Genomic DNA, 18,472 nt, shown 5'->3' on the forward strand with positions numbered 1-18,472 from the left:
TAGCTCTGTGTTTGGCCTCCACCTCCTGAGGGAAATCTGTGCCCTTCAGCTGCTAAATGCACCTCTGGTCACTGACACGTAAATGCGATGTTTTTTATTTGTTATATTCCTGTTGACATGCTGTTATCAGGCTGGGAGGGGAGAACATGCCCAGACCTGTACTTGAACCCAGAACCCTCTTGCTCTGAGGCGATGGCACTAACCACTAAACCACTGCACTGCCTGACTGGATTGGGAGTGAGAGTCACAGCATAACACACTGTGGAGTAACTCATCCCAAATGTGTGGTTTAAAAATGAGTCTACTGCTGTCTTTACAGGACACGACCAGCAGGAGTCACTGAAGTCTACGTTTTAATTCTTTCACAGAGGAAACGGGCTGTCCATCTGCTGTCTTTCATGGGTCATTCTGGGAATGAAGTCATCAGCTTGAAGAAAACAAAATTCAGATAAAGCAGTTCAGGTGAGTTTGTGTTGAACTCCGGTTTGCTCAACCTGCAGGTGAATCATGGCGTCACTTTCAAGTTCTACCTTCATTGATTGGAGAAGCGCAGATTCAGCACAATGGTGGAAAGTATCTACGTACTGTAGTAAAGTACAGTTTTGAGGTACTTATTCTTTACATGAGTATTTCCATTCCATGCAGCTTACTTTTACTGCTCTACATTTCAGAGGTAAATATAGTACTTTTTACTCCACTACATCTGTGGAAAATGTGACAAAGCTGGATACAAACATGACAATCTGACGGCATATGAAACCCTGCTGTGGATGAAAGCAGCCAACAGGACAGAAGGGAGTTCAGATGAGCTGAAACAGGAATATTCATCCAAACACATGGGCTAGACTCACCATAGGCTCATAGTACTTAGCCTATTTACTTCTGTAGGCCTAACTAAGGGTTTGGATGCAGGTATTTCACCAGTGCGGTATTAGTAGGCTACTAGACCTATATAGTTCTTCCAACAACACACCCAGGTCCAGGATTCAGGACCAGAGGCCACAACAAAGGCGTGAGGTGTTATTCCACCTTTAAGCCTCTTAGTGCCTGTAAGTCTGCCTTCCTGCCAGCCCGCCTGCAGCATCCTGCACGACCGCAGTCGACTTGAAACGGACCGTGATGATTTAATCCTTCCGTGGAAAAGGTTAGCTCGTCTTCGGCTCTCTCTGGTTTGTCACCCTGCCAAACAGACCGAGAGGACCACGAACTGAAACCTTGGACGCCATGGAGGAGCTTCTGTTACCGAGCGGCGAGGAGGAGGCGCGCTCCGACCACAGTTCGTATGTCCCGGGAGACACAGAGAGGACCATGGGGGACCGAGTGAGGACCTTCTTCCAGGTGACGGTGAAGGAGGACATGAGGAGGAACATCAGGGACTTCTGTAAGAGGAACGGGCTGCTGACGCTGTCGGTCATCGCTGTGCTCACCGGCTGCACGCTGGGCTTCATGCTGAGAGGAACTCAGCTGTCCACACAGGTACGGCTCACCTGTCGGGACGGAGTGCTTCATCTACCATGTTGATGTCCGCCCAGACTTCAGACTTACTTTGGGTAGTTTTCTTTAGATTTCCCATCGAGAGTAGAGTAATATTAAGTTCCTGTGAGACTTCTGTTAACTCCACTGCAGATACACTTAATACACTGCTGAGGATTGACAGTTGAATCGATATATTTATAAAAACACTGGACCAAATGTGTGAGAAACATGACAGTTGTCGCAAACTCTGCATCTGTGTTTAGCTTTTAGCCTCTTTTAGCTTCTGGTTTTGGTTTTGCCACACATTTCAACTTCCAGCTGACGAGACCTTTAGATTAGCTAACATTAGTTAGCTAGCCACAACCTGACCCATATACTAATGTTGCTCTGTGTGTTCTGGATTTGGTTGATGTTAACAGACAAAAGAGTCGATTTTAGCAGCTAAAGTGCTAAGCTCATGTTAGCTAACAGGTCAGTTTGAGGTTCCAGACTCGGGTGATCATTTTAAAGGGGGCAGAAGAGGGCCGCTGGCTCCGTTAACATGTTAGCCACGATGTCTTTACAGAACGACAACAAGTCACACAGTGTTTATAGCCGATTCTGCTGCCCCCATGTGGACACATAATGAAATGTTGCAGGTTTAAATTTCCTGTCGATCATGTTGATGTTTTTCTGCCAACAAATCTTTATTTTGATTTAAATATTAGATTAATGAGCTTGTGACCAGGAGGTTGGCGGTTCAATTCCCCAAACCGGAAGAATAAATGTGGGTGAGGAAAGGGGAAAAGGAGCTGCTTTGTGACCAGCAAATCAGACTGGTAGTACTCGGTGACTTCCAGGTGTTAATCTGGTTTAAAGTAATGCAGTTTCTCTTTCCAGGAAGGTTTGATCCATATCAGAAGGGCTGAATATAGAATGGACCACTTAGACAACACTTACAATGCGACTTTTGCTTGTTGTGTTGTGGACGAGCTGCTTGGCATTAAAAGGTCCTCCAGTGTTAAAGATTTAAGTTGCAGTCATAGTGAGGAAGGAGTGTGTAAACTGAGGCAGCAAATGTCAGAATGAAAGTTTCACCAGGCTCATTTATTTCTTTCTCTCTTACTGTTTCTGTGCACTTTTGCACATTTTAAATTTGACTTTAAACTTTAAAATAGCCTTTAGCCAAATGTGATGAGTGATCAGCAGACCTGAAGCTGTACTCACTGAAAGGTTTAGGAGACGGTCATGTTTTGGGTTTAACTAAGAGCGTTAGTTACGTAACTAGTTGCACCTTGCAGGTCATACAAGCGTCGGTGTCAGAGGCGTTGGAGTCACAGCACAAGCTTCAGTTGGTGCAGCCTGCCTGGCTGAGAGTGGAAGACAGATTAAAACAGTCTTCCAACTTTATCCAGGAGTACATGTGTTTCAAACCCATCACACAATGACCACGAAACAGAACCGGTTACGAGCCCTCAGCCTGGAGCCAATGCGGTGAAAAAAACTGTATGTCCAGTCTGTAAAGGGGAAGCCTGGCCAGGGATACAAGAAAAGTTTAATCTGGTTGAAAATTGGTGTGTAATGTTTAAATGTTGTTTTGAAAATCTTTTTAAATAGTTTTCATAACATAATTGTGATTATGTACACATTGTGTTCTTGGTTTTAACTGCAGGAAGAGCAGCCAGTGGGGATCCAGATAAACAATAACTGATTGTACTGTGGTCACTAGAGGTGACCAAGTAAAAATAAGCATGAATATGCATCACAGTAAGCAAAGATGACCTCAAGTGCTGTTTTTCCGCTGAGGATGGGCTGCGGTTTCCTGTTCTCTTCACTCTGGAAGTTGAGGGATCAGAGCGGTGGTCTCTTGGCAATGCCCGACTTATTTTGAAATGACGACACGAGACGCATTTTGGTAAACATTTCTGGTTTCTCTCGTCTCTCACCACAGGCAAAGATCTACTTCTCTTTTCCTGGAGAGCTGCTGATGAGGATGCTGAAGATGCTCATCCTTCCTCTCATCACGTCCAGGTAGGCTGATGTAACGCAAGACACACAATCTGTGTAAACGCTGGCTTAATCTCATAAATGACAAAAAAGCAGCAAATGTAATGATTGTCAAAATAGCAAATAATTTTCCAAAACTTTAAAATAAGCTTAAAACACTGTCTGGAATTAAGACACTGAATAAACACATTACTGAATAACTACTAAAATCTAAAGAAGAGTAAAATGTATTTGCATACACAGGATAATGAGGCTTAAAACCCCGAAGCATAAGAATGGAGAGTATGATGATGTAGTTCATTTTTCTGAATTCACAGCATTGTATTATCAGTGCTGGGAGCTCAGCTAGCAGATTCCCCCTGCTTCCAGTCTTAATGCTAAGCTAGGCTAAACGTATCCTGGAGCTCCTTTAGCTTCTCTGTCTGCGTGTCCTGTGTGCAGCTTGATGTCTGGTCTGTCGTCGATGGAGTCGAAGGCGTGCTGTCGCATGGGCGTCCTGACCGTCACCTACTACCTGTGGACCACCTTCATCGCCGTGGTGGTCGGCATCGTGCTCGTCATCATCATCAAACCCGGCGTTGGGACTGAGGTGGAAAGTAACCGGCTCGGAGGGGGGCCCGTCATGACCTCGGCCGACGCCCTGCTCGACCTCATCAGGTGAGCTTGTGTTGGTTTGTGTCGCTTCACCTGACGGCTGACACGTTCTGAGGTAACGAGTCAGCACAAAACTGTCACGGAAACACAAAACAGCAGAACGCTGGGAGAAACTGTGGTGAACGGATTCATAAAGCAGGACCGCGCTCACTGTAGCCAATCAGCTTCCCTCTTTTTCTGCTGCTGTTTCACCTGCAGTTCTCCGTCAGTTTTAACAAATATGCATTACCCAAACAAGGTGTCGGTCCACACTTTAGTATCAGCAGGTGGAAGTTCACACTGAACAGGTGGTGCTCAGTTTGTCCTGTTTGACAGTTTCTGGAAAGGCTGTCTGTCTAACAGGCTGCTGAACAGCACTTACATCAACAAACTGAAGAAAACACAGCGACACACACTCTCACACACACATACATCAATCCAATTACCGTCGGGGCTCATTAGTATATTTTTAGTAATCCTGCGGGGATGAGTGACAGATTAGCCGAGTCAGCGGCGCTGCGATGCAATGATCTCTGCTGCGGCACGTTGGCAGACCGTGCTCTTCAGTCAGCCTCACGAGCAGGTCGAGCGCATCGTCATCATCGTCATCCTGTTGACCTCTGAAAAGTCAAAAGTCAGGTGACCTTAATGGTCATCTGTGTGTCCTTCTTGCTGTCCTGCTCATGGCCATGTGTCCCTCACTGTGAAGACTACTGCTGTGAGACGAATGGCAGTATTTATCATCATATAAATGTCTCAGCACATTCAGACCAACACCATCTGAGCTGCAAACATATAAATAAAGAAATTAAACCAGAAAACAAACAAACAAAACCTCAGCGTTACATTCATGGGTTCATCGATGGTTCGTTAGCATCTGCTTCCTGTTGAGTGTCTCATGCGTCCCTTTTTCTGTCCTCAGGAACATGGTTCCATCTAATCTGATCGAAGCTACGTTTCAGCAGGTGAGACGGCAGCATCACTTTCAACCGCACTTTATTTAAACTCCCCAGACTTCACTTCCTCTAACAAACTGACTCTGATTCTGCAGTACAAAACAGACCTGGTGCCCATCCTCAAAGTCCCGACCAGAACCATCCAGCCCAACTTTGTCTACGTGGTCCCTGATGAGAGTGACCCTAAAGGTCGGACGGTGTTCCTGGAGCTGACCCCGCCTCCCGAGGTCATGTACAAGACGAGTCCCGGCAGCAGCCAGCAGATGAATGTCCTTGGCATCGTCATCTTCTCCGCCACCATGGGTGAGAAACGCACACATGCTGTGGTTTATTCCTCTGATGTCTGATGTTCATAAGTTACTTTTGTTTTTGCATGCGGTGCAACGATAATCTGTGCGGCTGTAGGTCTGCTGCTGGGCAGGATGGGAGAGCGAGGAGCCCCACTGGTCAACGTCTGTCAGTGTATCAACGAGTGCGTCATGAAGATCATCAACGCTGCTGTCTGGTGAGATGAAAACAGTAAACACTACTGACTGCTGGTGCACTGAGTGAGAGCAGAGAAAACCGACCACAGGTTCACCACTGACTCGACTGGCTCAAAGCAGCTCTGGTCTGTTTGTCTGTTCAGTTTGGGTCGCTTCAGGCTCGTCTGTTGTTGGCCAAAGTCTGTCGTGTGAAAGTAAAGCAGCTGAACCGCAGCCTCCGTGACACGAGATATGGACATGAAGCCTGGCTTACTAACTACAAATCAGTTTTAGATTTGTAAGTTATCTTAACAGATTAATAAAGATAAAGATTAATGAAAGCAATGATGAGACGCTGTTCGTGTCAGTTAACACATTACTAATTTACAGGATTACATCAGCCTGTGTTTGTAATCCACTTTGAACCAGCAGAGGTTTGAATGTGACCCACATCAACTGTGCCTTCAGGTTATGTTGAACTGCAGTGTGCTCGCTGTGGTTTCTCCCCTGACACGGGATGTGACCCGATGACCTGTCAGGTGGTGACATCATCGTCTCCTCCTACTTCAGCTCATGAGCAGATTATAAGCAGCAGCAGAGTCCATACAAAGCCTAATGAGCTGAACACTGACACTTAGAGTCCTGCTGCTGAGCACCGCGTGTTGCATCTGTTACAGTTCAAACCACAACGACTACCCAGAATACCTCAGGGTTTACAGCATCGCACTCAGACCAGAAATTATAATAACATCAGCATATTATCACAAAGTATTTCGCAGTCTGAACATAAAGTCCTTTAGAAATGTCATTCCAATAATATCACAGGGAAATGTCAGAAATTTCCAGAACATATTCCTGCTCCCCAGAGGATGAACGCTTTCGATTTTTACGCCTACATGATTGTTCCTGTAGCGCCACCCTCAGGGCAAACTTTACATGTTCAGCTCCACTAATGCTAAGAACAGATAAGACCTCAGGATGTTGTTGTTCTGTCCTCTCAGGTACTTTCCATTTGGGATCATCTTCCTGGTGGCGGGGAAGATCCTGGACATGCAGGACCCGAGCACGCTGGGGAAGAAGCTGGGCTGGTACGGCGTCACGGTGCTCGCAGGCCTCTTCGTCCACGGACTCATCCTCCTCCCTTTCTTCTACTTCGTCCTCACCAGGAAGAACCCCTTCATCTACATCCGTGGACTGCTGCAGGCCATGGTTATCGCCCTGGCTACCTCCTCCAGGTCAGAGTCCAGGACAGTCCAGTTTGACCCACTGGTCAGTGTGTTCAGGCATTTATTGAAGATCTCATTGTCTCTTCTCAGCTCTGCCACGCTGCCCATCACCATGAAGTGTTTGCTGGAGAACTGCCATGTCGACCGACAGATTGCCCGCTTCGTCCTGCCCGTGGGTGCCACGATCAACATGGATGGCACGGCGCTGTACGAGGCCGTGGCGGCCATTTTTATTGCTCAGGTTAATGACTATGAGCTGGACTTTGGCCAGTTGGTCACCATCAGGTAAACCAGACACATTCCAACTATTTGTAAGACAATAAAGTGTAGAGATTACAGAGGGCCAGCAGTACAGGAACTGTGTCTACAGCTACAGGTGTCCCACAGGACCTTATGTTCAGACCACTTTTAGTTGGCTCTCAGTCCACATAGTAACAACCTGTCTTTTCTGAAAAAGTCAATTATACTCTGAATTAAATTTAATAAAATGTGTTCTCATCTTCACTGTATAAAGGACATGTACCTCTCCAGAACTCCTGAACCACAATGTTGACTTGAATCTGTCCTTTTAGACTGCATGTGAAAAAATATGTCAGAAATATGTTGAACTTTCCAAATCAATCATTTTTTTATGAAACTCAGTGACCAACAGCTTTGTTATACTCTAACTAAAAGCTAACATGTCCACCTCTAAACCCCATGAAACCTTAGAAAACCATGTCCTTAAAGGTCTCTTCAGGTCAGAAAGCAAACTGCTGTAACAACTGGAATAAAAATTTGAATAAGATAAAATCTCCTGTTACAATATTGATCCTCCTCCATGTCAAACATTAATAATGCAGAAAATCAACCAGGTAGGTTACCTGAGAGCCATAAGACAAGCAAAAGAGAACTCATTTTCTTACCTGTGACACTACACCTGTCAGACAACAGGATGGAGCTTCAGCCGCTGAGCCGTTTCGGGGCCCATCAGACAGACTTTGTTTTGTCTCTGACAGTCTGTTTTTCTGTCCGGCAGCATCACAGCTACTGCTGCCAGCATCGGTGCAGCAGGGATTCCTCAGGCCGGTCTGGTTACCATGGTGATCGTCCTGACATCAGTAGGCCTGCCGCCAGATGACATCACACTCATCGTGGCCATCGATTGGATTCTGTAAGTGACGGCACTCGTTATGCAGAAAGCTCTCTTTCAGGAGCGTTACAGTATTATTTACAGTACTTTAGAGCATTATTTATATTCATTATTTTTGATTTAACTTATATACTGCTTGGTGGTCAAATTCATAGCAAATCTATAACAAACAAATTTGATTCTCTTATATTTTGTATCTTAAGCGCTTACAACCTGTGAACCACAAAAAGACTTTGTGGTTTCAGTGTCTCCTCGTCCCCTTCGTTTCCATAGCGACAGGTTTCGGACCATGATCAATGTTCTGGGCGATGCTCTGGCAGCGGGAATCATCGGCCACCTCTGTCGGAAAGATTTCCCACTCAGTGGAGCAGGAAAGGTAAAAACAAATGTTTAAACTTCACTCTGTCAGCACGGCCATTTAAATATTTCTGTCTCATAATTTTGACATAAAAGCTAATTTATTTTTAATATACTGTCTATGTTTCTTTCTTTTTATCTATCTATCCTGTCAGAAAAAAAACAGATAAAAGTTACTAAAAATAAATAGAAATAAATTAACTTAAAAAGAGGAAGCCTTTTTGTTATTACTTCCTGTCTCAGAGAAGAATTGGTATCCCAAACAATAATAATGACTTTTATAACTTCTGATTGAAAGCATCAAACTTTCCATTACACCTGTGAGCTCTTACTTCATTCATGCCTGTTAGGCTGGATTAGATTACAGCTGACAGGACCGACGACCACATCAGATTAGAGCTCTGACTCTCTTCTTGATCCTGTCGAGTCTTCGTTAGACCCCACCCCCTCCCTGTTGCTGGGCAGAAAAGTCCATTAATAACCAACTGAGATGCACCGGCTAATTTAATATATGTATACCAATGGATATTAACAGGTGTCAAAATTCGTGCATGTTAATCTTTTTCATTTTTTCATTACTCAGGCTCAGATTATGTGGCCCTGAGTCGTTTCAACCGGCTAACACTGTGGACGTGTGAGAGTTCATATTCAAAGCTAATTTTGTAGACCGTATGCACAGTCTGCACTGACTGACTGATGAATGTAACACAGCTAGTTGGACAGCATTTGTAGCTAACATTTGAAGCATGCTCGATGTTTAACATATAGACTGCATTCATGGTGGTTCAAAATATTTCACAGAACTGGTTACAAAGCTGGCAGGCCAACCACCTCATTTATTTATTTATTTGTCATTTATTTTAAATGCTCCACGTGCATATTAAAACAGAGGAAATTATCCATCCATAAAGAAATGCATGTCTTAACGCTGGACAAGGTGACGTGTTGTGTTTCTTCTGCAGCCTGTACCGTCATACGGTACGCAAACTCCTCACGGCAACTCCCACAGCGTCGACGTGCCAATGACGGAAATCCACACGCACAAAGACTGCATGTTTGAGACGATGGGTGACTCAGCGGGTGAGAGGCACGCACACACTGTTTACTACAACATCTGTCAGGTGTGACCAGAACGGAGCAGCTCATGTTCAAATCACCATGAGTCCGCTCACGTCTTACCGGAGCAGAGCCCAGCTGGACTCTTCCTCTTCTTAACAGGATGGCAAACTGAGCAGCAGCAACTGCTTCAGTTTATTTTCAGTCACAGGAACTGCGCTTTGTTTGGCCGAAAGTGGACTTGAACTTCATTTGGTGCTTTGTTCTCCTGCTCACCGATGCCAGTGACAACAAAATCTCAGAGGGTACCATGAACATGACGTCATGTTGACTCACCATCAGTGCTCACTAGTAAGCTAGCCTGAATTAATAAGAACGTGGCTGATCATCAATCGAGGGAAGTCGAGGCAGCATCTCTGGTAGCCATTGAAGAACAGGATGAACTGGAGCCTGATCTGCCCCACAGGATTATGGGTACATGACGCATCTGCAGGTTCATCATCCGGTCTGACTGCACCACCTGGACAACAGAGCCACCTCAACACTTGCACAGAGAAAGCTATGTCATCTACCAGTTCAAAACAAGGGACCTCTTAGTGACTTGATAGTATTTTCACTCTAAGGAAAGTCAGCTATTAATAAGCCGAAACAAGGCTGCCTGAACTGACGCAAAGGTTTGACACTGAGAGGCGTCACGGAGATGAAGTAAGTGTGGGCCGTAATGAGCACAGTCCAGTCCATCTTTTGTGTTAGCCCCGTAATGTGGTAACCCTGGTTACCATGGCCCATCCGCGGGCCGGGTCCCAAACCTTAACACCACCATAGTACAGTATGTCACATATGCATGGGGCTTCTGAGCCTGGCCTCTGCGCTTAAATATTTTGGTGTGAAAATGATTCATACTTACCAAAGTTTTGGAATTGGTCCAGTGGAGCTGGGACTCGGTGCGATGGCTCCAGTGAAGTCCTCTGGGTCAACTGACCAATTACACACCAAATGTAAATATGGGACCCAAGTTTGAAATTTCCCTTTAAAACTAGCTTATTTGCTAGCAAGTAATTGGTTCTAGTTTGTTTGTTTTTTATTTTAACAAAAGAGGAAGATGGACGCCACCTGTGAGCTCTCTGTCTGATGCTCACAACAGTCTTCAACACACCTTTGGCTGAACTCTGTATTTGATTGGCTGCTGCTCACAGGTGCCTGTGCTCAGACCGGTTGAAGGGTTAAAGGATAATCCGTCCAGTCTGATGGCCGAATGAATCCAAGTGCTCTTCATCTTCATCGCTCAACCTTCCTCTTTTTCTTCCACTGTCTCATTTATGTGACAGCATGCTGGCATGCGTTTTAACTGGCTTCATTTGAAGTCCTTGTGCATTATTTTCTTCCTGTTGTTTTTACTTGAATGTTTGAAAGGAAACAAAGTGCTGTATTGATCTGGGGGATTTTACAGACATCAGTTGCAGCTAACATGAACAGATGCAAACTTCAGTTTCAGTTTATCTCATGCCTCATCAGCCTACTAAATATTCAGAATGTTACCTTACAAAGGATTAATGATCTCATCTGGACTCACAGAATTAATCAGCTGAAAAACTTTTCCCTGCATGTCTGTTGATTTTATTTTTTTTACATAGTCCTCTTGCCTCTCAGGCATCAGAAGGTTTTACAAATGCAGACAGGATGATGTCTGATATGCACAGTTCTGTAAATTGATAAAACATGCATTGTTATAGCATTTCTCCATCCAAATGGCAGTAAGTATTTGGCTCATTTAAAGAGTACACGAAGAGAGCTGAACGGAGCTGCAACAACGAGTTGATCAACAGAAAATCAAGTAACAAGTATTTTAATGAGCGATTAATTGAGTCAGTCATTCTCAAAGCAAAAGTGCAGATTATCTGGTTCCAGCTTGTCACATGTCATGGTTTTTGTTTGTCTTGGTTAAACATGACTGGAAATCCAATATCTTAAGGTTTTAGATATCACCTGTGAAAGGGTGAAGGCCATTTAACGTCTCACAGCTCTTAATACTGGCAAATAATGTTTGAATAATGACAGGAAGAAGCAAGAGTTTTCTCAGGTGTTAGTGAACTCCTCACTCTCAAGTTCGTGAGATGGACGAAAAAAAATTCAAGGTAACTAAATGTTCACTGGCACTAATCAACTTCAGCATGTTTCAAGTCAGTTTTAATAGAACACTTTAACTGGTGGGTTCCTAGAAGACGGATAAAATATGAAACATGGAACGAACATAACTTACTTACAGTAAATCAAGTGCCCCTCTGTGTGTTTAAGTAGTCATGATGTTTCCGTAGAGTTAAACGTGAAAATGTAGACCTGCCTTAATTTCACCGTTTACCCTCCGTCGTTTGACTCCACAAACCTCAAAGTTCATCTGCCAACACAACGTCAGTCCGACAAACTGCAGCAATTTCAACTGTTACCAAACTTCTCATCAGACTGCATCATGTACATACTTAATTTGTTGTTTTTTATATGAAAAAGGCTTGTGTTTTTGGGCTTTGTGGTATTTGTTTATTTTTATTTGAAAATAAAAACCATGTTAAAATATTTAATTCTCTCCATACAGCAATACTGAATGTATGACTACGTTATAGCTGCTTAAGACCAGCAGGATTCACCACACGTATGTAGCCTAGCTTAGCACAAAGGCAAAGCTGTGCATTCATTGTACAGTCCACCTCCTGAATTATCTACATTAGCTCAGTGCTGGCTTAGCAGCACAGCTAGCTTGGAGACCAACTGCAGCAGACTACGTAGCATAGGCCTGTTGCCATCTAGTTAGCAGTTAGCTCTCTAACTACAGTATAGTTATAGTATGGTTAGTGTGTTGGCTAGTTTCTACCAGCAGAGACCATGACTTTAGATTTGTTGAAAGATTTTTTTTCTCTCATTTTGTGAAACAAGTCAGTTTAATCAGTTTCTTTGTGCTAAGCTAAGCTGAACACTGTAACAGACACACCAAAATGAAACTGATTGATCATTTGACTCCAGGAAGGAGAGAGGAGGATTTACTTAATTTTGGAGTGTTCCATCCATCCATCCATTTTCTATACCGCTTATCCGTCAGGGTCGCGGGGGAGCTGGAGCCTATCCCAGCTGACTACGGGCGAGAGGCGGGGTTCACCCTGGACTGGTCGCCAGTCAATCGCAGGGCCAACACACAAAGACAGACAACCACACACTCTCACACTCACACCTAGGGGGCAATTTAGAGCAGCCAATTGACCTAATGTGCATGTTTTTGGTATTATGGGAGGAAGCCGGAGAACCCGGAGAAAACCCACGCAGGCACAGGGAGAACATGCAAGCTCCACACAGAAGGGCCCAGACCGGGATTCGAACCTGGAACCCTCTTGCTATGAGGCGACAGTGCTGACCACAGCACCACCGTGCCGCCCTTGGACTGTTCCTTAAAGGGCAAAAGGTTTTTGAAATAACTTTATGAAATATGCTTTTACTTTCTTTCAGGGAGTGTTAGGACACAGAGCTGGAGTCAGTACGTGGTTAGCCAAGCTCAGTGTGAAGACCAGTGGCAGAAGGACACCAAATATCTTCTAAAGCTGTAATTTCATCGTGTGCACAGAAAAGTAAGCAGCGGTTTGTGTGGGGTGGAAAACACAACACATGCACACATCACTACTGAGGTGAACTGAGCTATGTTTAGCACACTCACAGAGAGCCGCAGTCATTAATCCAGTAAAGCGAACGTGAGGGCACACGAGACTGCATGCAGCCGCAGGTGCCTCCACCGCTAATCCTCCACCGCAGATTAAAGTCACAATGAAGATTTAATGAGTGAGGGAGGAACGACGGGGATAAGCCAGGTTTACTGAGGGTCTCCTGGCTTTCCTCAAGGATGAAAACACAGAAAGCTTCAGTGTCGCTTTGCCTGCACAATACTAATAATGTCAAAAACATTCCCTCTTGAACTTATGAAGTAAAAGATTCTCATTGTTGCAGCTAAATCACATGAAACGTAACCTGAGGCCAGACAGTGGAAGTACTTTACATGTTAACAATAAGACCATAAGTTCAGTGGGGAAAGTAACTAAATGCTTGTAGGCTGCTTCAGTACAATTCTGAGGTAATTATACATGAGTATTTCCATTCTGTTACTCAATACTGCACCGCTTCTGGTCCACTGCATCTCAACGACACGTGTTGTAATTTTTACTCCACTACAGTTATTTGATACTTTAGTTACTTGCAGATTCTGATTAATAATCTAAATATTATTTAAAAAAATCTATTGTTAAAACGAGCTCAGTAGTTACTGGTGATGAACACATTAATGAATTTGTAATTAAAATCCAATCCGTAATGAGTCCTTTTACTTTTGGTACTTTAAGTACATTTCATTGCTAATACTTATTATGTTTTTATTTAAGAAGAGTGTGTAGTGCACAACTTTTACTTGTAACAGAGTGTTTTTACCCAATGGTATTTCTTTACCTTTACTAAGTTAAAAGATCTTCCACAGGTAGCAGTACACCTGGACGTCTTACTGCTGGGCGTAATTAACACTGCAGCCTCTAGAGGGCGTCAGCGGATTAGACTGTTCATCAGCTGGTGTGAGGTGACTGAAATACACGACAGAAGCGGGACAGGATGAACATTGATAAATCACTCTATTAATTGTATTTTCGGTACTAATTTTAAAGTAATTATTGTGTTCTAATGGCTCTTGCTTTCTAGATTAAAGGGCAACTCCACAGATTTTACACACCAGCTTGAACAGACAAAACTGACAGTAAAAGTACAGTAAAAGACAGACTATTTAAAACAAACTAAAAAGCAAATCACATTAAACATTTATTTTACAGCAGTCATTCTGTTACAAAGGCATCTTATTTCTACACTCCTTCATTTTCAGGTGTTTTGACCATACCACACATATGCTATCCATCTAAAAAAAATATTTAGATCCTTTACTTAAAGGAAAGTCATGACATTATCTCTCATGCTTGTCATTAAACTGGCAATAGACAAGTTTTTTTGCCTTAACGTATCATTATGTGTGTACAGACTGAGGAATCCAAGTCCCCCTAAAGTTTGGGTTGTGACTGAAAGAACGAGATTGCAGGTGTAAACAACCCAAATGAGTTTCCTCTGTGAGTTTCTGACAGACAGGCTCATCAAGGTTTATTCTCACCAGAATTATTGTACACATTCAGCACACAAACATCTCGTCACACATGGCGCTGTGACGCAGCAGGCGTACGTGCCAAACATGCAGCTGAATCAATGTTCAGCACCAACAGAGCTGACTTTCAGTGACTTTGATAAAGATGTGATGAAGAGAAGCTTTCACATGAGGTAGTTCAAAAGCCAACAGCTCTGAGTCTTGCTGAGGGACGTTTAACCAGATACGTGACGAGAAGCTCACAGTGTGAAGAGCATCAACGTTCAGCTGCTTTCATTTGACCCGGAATGACAGAAAATTCCCTTTTAGAGAATTCCGGAGGTTATTTTGTGTCCGTCCCCTCAACCGGCCTGAGAAATCTCAGAATCTGATTTTATTCGTCATCGAAGTCTGCAAAAGCAGGATACCAGTAGCTGTCCTTCCTTTCTGAATTGCCTCGCGATGCGTTTTCTTTCGTTTGTCGTTGGACTTTCTTTATCCTGGAAATCTGAGCAGCAGCCAGGCAGATCATGCAAACCTGCCGGAGAAAAAACAAACAGAAACTCTATTTTTCTTACAGTCCCACAGCATGACAACATCATGCAAGCATATCTGCTGTTTATGGTTGTGTCCCCACAGAAGGTTTTTGGATCTGGTTCTGGCCGGTGAGCAGTTCTGTTGGAGTGTACTGGTGCCTGAACATTTCTGAAGGATGTCCGGCGTGCATGTCAAGTAAAAACTGAGACGAAGGAAAACAGCAAATACCTGATCGTGGAAATAAATCTACTCTCAGAGGGCTTCTCTATCTCAGAGATTTGAAATGATGATCTGATCTTTGTGGATGTGAACTGAACCTCGAGCAGCAGCAGACCAGCAGTCAGAGCGGCCACCAGCAGCAGGTTGTTTTTGGCCCACCAGACGATCTTCTCCAGGCAGCCGACGGTGAAGACGTCCTGACCAGCCAAACGCTTGCCCGCCTGCTGCATCCCATAACCACACATAGTGTTCAGCACCGTCTGGACAAGAAGAGAAGGTCATTTTGTTTTTGTTCTTCCCCACCTTCTGTCCCTCTCCTGTGGACTGATTTTATGGGAATTTCACAAAAACTGAAAATTTCTGCAACTTGCTTGTTTCTTCAACGAGGGAAAACAGAAAGCAGCACCAACAATAAAACCACTTGAGAACTCTTCTTTGTTTGGTTCCAGGAACTGACAGACATGGAAATTCAAAGCGTGTTTGCACAGGCTGTGGTTCTGACCTGGTTCTGCTGGCCAATGCAGCAGGAGAAGGGAACTCCGCAGGCCTCCAGGCTCGGGTTGGTATCCGAGCAGTGGAAGTAGACGTTATGGGACCAGTCGTTGTAGCTCTGCACTCCACAGCACTGAAACTGCAGACACAACCAGCTCTCAGCACAACAGCCTCTGGCTCACTGAATCACTGTGACACAAAGCTCTCCACTTCTTCACCTTCTTCTGGATGAAGTCGATGGCGTTTTCCAGGTCCCGGTCCTCCCTGTAGCGGACGACGGCCTTCATCATCAGCCTCTCCGTCCTCTCCATCACCTGAACAAGGATTCAAGGATTCAAGGATTCAAGGATTCAAGGATCTTTATTGTCGTACCAGCTCACATTCACATGTTTATGGTACAAAATTAGGACTCAGGTCCCGGGAGCAATAAGTAGAATATAAAAATATAAAAGTATGAGGTAAATAGAATATAAGCTAAACAGAAAATAGAATATAAAATGGAATATAAAAAGAATATATATAAAAAGATATAAAACTAGACAATATTAAACTAGACATTCAAATAAGCTAAACAAGGCCAGCAGCAGCATCAACAAAGTTGATTTTGGTTTTGGTGCTTTAGTTTGACTTCATCTACACAGAAAAAAGTCACCAGGCTGCAGGAAGTGATGTGTCTACATTTTCTTTGCACTTCCCATCTCATCAGAGCCATGTGACGGTACCATGTCGGTGAAGAGGTATCCCACAATGCCAGCGGTGATCTGCAGGATGAGGACGGTCGCCAGGATCCCCAGAAACTGCAGGAACAGTAAGAGCTCAGACATGCAGAATAAAAATCACATCAATCACAGGGAGGCCAGCAGGTATCAGCTGGTCGGGGATCAGTACCGTCTTCAGCAGGCAGGTGGCGTTACGCAGCGCCCCAAAACATCCGAGGAACGTGATGAGAAACATCACCGAGCCGACGACGATCAGGAGCAGAGCTGGATCCAACATCAGGGTGTCAACTACATCTACGCACACAGAGGAAATGTGGTTGAATCAGAACGACCAGAAGTAACAGCAAGTGGAAGCTCATCCTCAGGTTTATTGTTTTTATAAGCTGCCGCACACACTTACAGCCTCTGCGTGTGTGTGTGTGACATCCTGTCATGTGATTTCTTTTTTAGGAAGACTCTGACTGACCTTTCTCTTTGGCGATCTTGGCGTAGATGCCCACTGCTATGAGGACGGCGCTCACGACCTGCAGAGTCACAGAGAAACATGAGCACACGTGAAGCAGCCGCTGGCCTCAGACCTGAAGCTATGTGAGTCAGGTGAACCTGAGATCCATCTGAAACATCTAACTCGATCTGAGTGAGATCTGAGCGGTGAGAAGGTGAAACGCCGAGCTTCAGTCTTGATTTTCGATTCTTGGTAACCGCAGTGTGACAAAACAAGCCGGTGCTAATTTACAGAAGCCTTTCTGAAAAAGTGAAGAAAATTCCAGGAAGTGCAGACAGGAAAGAGCTTCCTCGGCACTTCACAGTCCTGTGAAGAATATATGGAAGCCCATGAAGCCCATTTCTGCTGGGAAGAGATTACAAGTCACTTCTCAACTTCTAGCACTTCTCACAGTACCTCAGTGTGGTTCGGTATCTGTGATTGCTGTGATATTAGTTGCTGGAACAGCCATTAAATAGAATTTCTAGCATGTGGAGTCATTTAGTTTTGCCTTCATATGTTAAAATCCTGACTCACTATCTCACTGCCTTTTCCTTCTTTCTGGCAGAAATAAGCTTTCATCCAAATATCACAAGATTTTACTACATGGAAAATACAGAGCCGTGTCCACATACTTTTGTCCATATAGTGTACAAGTAATGGCAGTTTTGTCTTTAAATCAGTGCACATTTTTCTGTGAATCCTCAAGAAGAAATCAGGTTTATTGATCGTTCTTTGTTACATTTCCACTTCATGAAACACCCGAGAGGAAATTAAACATCTGGACGTTTGTTTCCAGACGCCCTGTTTCTGTCAAGTCGTGCTGATGGTGAAGGCTGAACTCTGTGGCAGTTAAACCACATTGTGCAACAGCTTTAGGAATGCGCACTGCTGAAAGTGTTCAGACTAATGAACGTGTGTGATCCTCAAACTGTTCCCTCAGAAGAAACAAAGCCACTCACCCAGAAGAAGTAGCAGAAGATGAACAAAGTGTACTTGATGGATCGGTATCCCCTCATCTCCTCTCAGCAGGTCTCGTCGTTCTGTCACACTGCAGTGAAGGTCTTCCACAGGTTCCTTATCTGCTGACATGACGGCAGGAGGAGACGTGTGTCGGCCTGCAGGACGCATTCCTCATGTCATTGCAGCGAGGGAGGAGGCGTAGGCCTGTCGCTGTCAGAGCTCCTCACATCAGCTGCTTCATTAAGAAAACCTTTACAGGGTCGACAGTCTTCGGTCCTGCCCCCTATAGGCCACAGTGTTTATTACAGCCAAACATGAACAAACAGCATCCTGATGATTTGACACCTCTTGAATTCTGATCAGTAGTGGTGTTGAACCGGGTCCTGGCTGTAGGATGGACCCGAGCCATCAACAGCAGGGACTAGAATTGAATTTGAGGTGGCCCCAGTAGTCAGTGCAGGGTGTGGAGGATCTGTTGTGTCCCAGAGTCTTACCAGCTGCAGTTCTGGGACAGGTGGAGCTAAAAAAATATTCACATGACTTTGGACCCCATTAGGGTTAAAATCATTTTTGTAACCCTGCAAATTTAAAATAAAGAAATTTAGTTGCTTTGGAATGCATTTGAA

The 18,472-nt window shown here is 44.2% G+C and overlaps 2 protein-coding genes across 6 annotated transcripts; one reads left to right on the forward strand and one right to left on the reverse strand.

Annotated features, from left to right (window-relative positions):
* Positions 1-70: 70 nt before the first annotated feature.
* Positions 71-16,701, forward strand: slc1a8a (solute carrier family 1 member 8a). 4 transcript variants are annotated; one of them, XM_046391384.1, is made up of 13 exons: positions 71-1,476; positions 3,407-3,486; positions 3,904-4,119; positions 5,018-5,060; positions 5,147-5,354; positions 5,457-5,556; positions 6,517-6,750; positions 6,832-7,026; positions 7,760-7,894; positions 8,147-8,249; positions 9,193-9,310; positions 12,779-12,897; positions 16,387-16,701. In XM_046391384.1, exons 1-12 carry the CDS (start codon positions 1,225-1,227, stop codon positions 12,874-12,876), a joined length of 1,782 nt encoding a protein of 593 aa, XP_046247340.1. In that variant the 5' UTR covers positions 71-1,224; the 3' UTR covers positions 12,877-12,897; positions 16,387-16,701. The 4 variants fall into 4 exon arrangements, with proteins under 4 accessions (XP_046247340.1, XP_046247341.1, XP_046247338.1 ...); XM_046391385.1 differs by having other exon boundaries at positions 71-462; XM_046391382.1 differs by having other exon boundaries at positions 6,517-7,026.
* Positions 13,926-18,197, reverse strand: zgc:113223 (uncharacterized protein LOC541424 homolog). 2 transcript variants are annotated; one of them, XM_046391391.1, is made up of 8 exons: positions 17,846-18,197; positions 16,866-16,923; positions 16,569-16,693; positions 16,403-16,477; positions 15,899-15,994; positions 15,691-15,819; positions 15,287-15,448; positions 13,926-14,970 (listed from the first exon to the last, which is right to left on the reverse strand). In XM_046391391.1, the coding sequence occupies exons 1-8, from the start codon at positions 17,900-17,902 to the stop codon at positions 14,827-14,829; spliced, it is 846 nt and encodes a 281-aa protein (XP_046247347.1). In that variant the 5' UTR covers positions 17,903-18,197; the 3' UTR covers positions 13,926-14,826. The 2 variants fall into 2 exon arrangements, with proteins under 2 accessions (XP_046247347.1, XP_046247348.1); XM_046391392.1 differs by lacking the exon at positions 16,403-16,477 and having other exon boundaries at positions 17,846-18,193.
* Positions 18,198-18,472: the final 275 nt, after the last annotated feature.

Source organism: Scatophagus argus, chromosome 6 (genome assembly GCF_020382885.2).
Source record: "Scatophagus argus isolate fScaArg1 chromosome 6, fScaArg1.pri, whole genome shotgun sequence".
NCBI lineage: Eukaryota > Metazoa > Chordata > Actinopteri > Scatophagidae > Scatophagus > Scatophagus argus.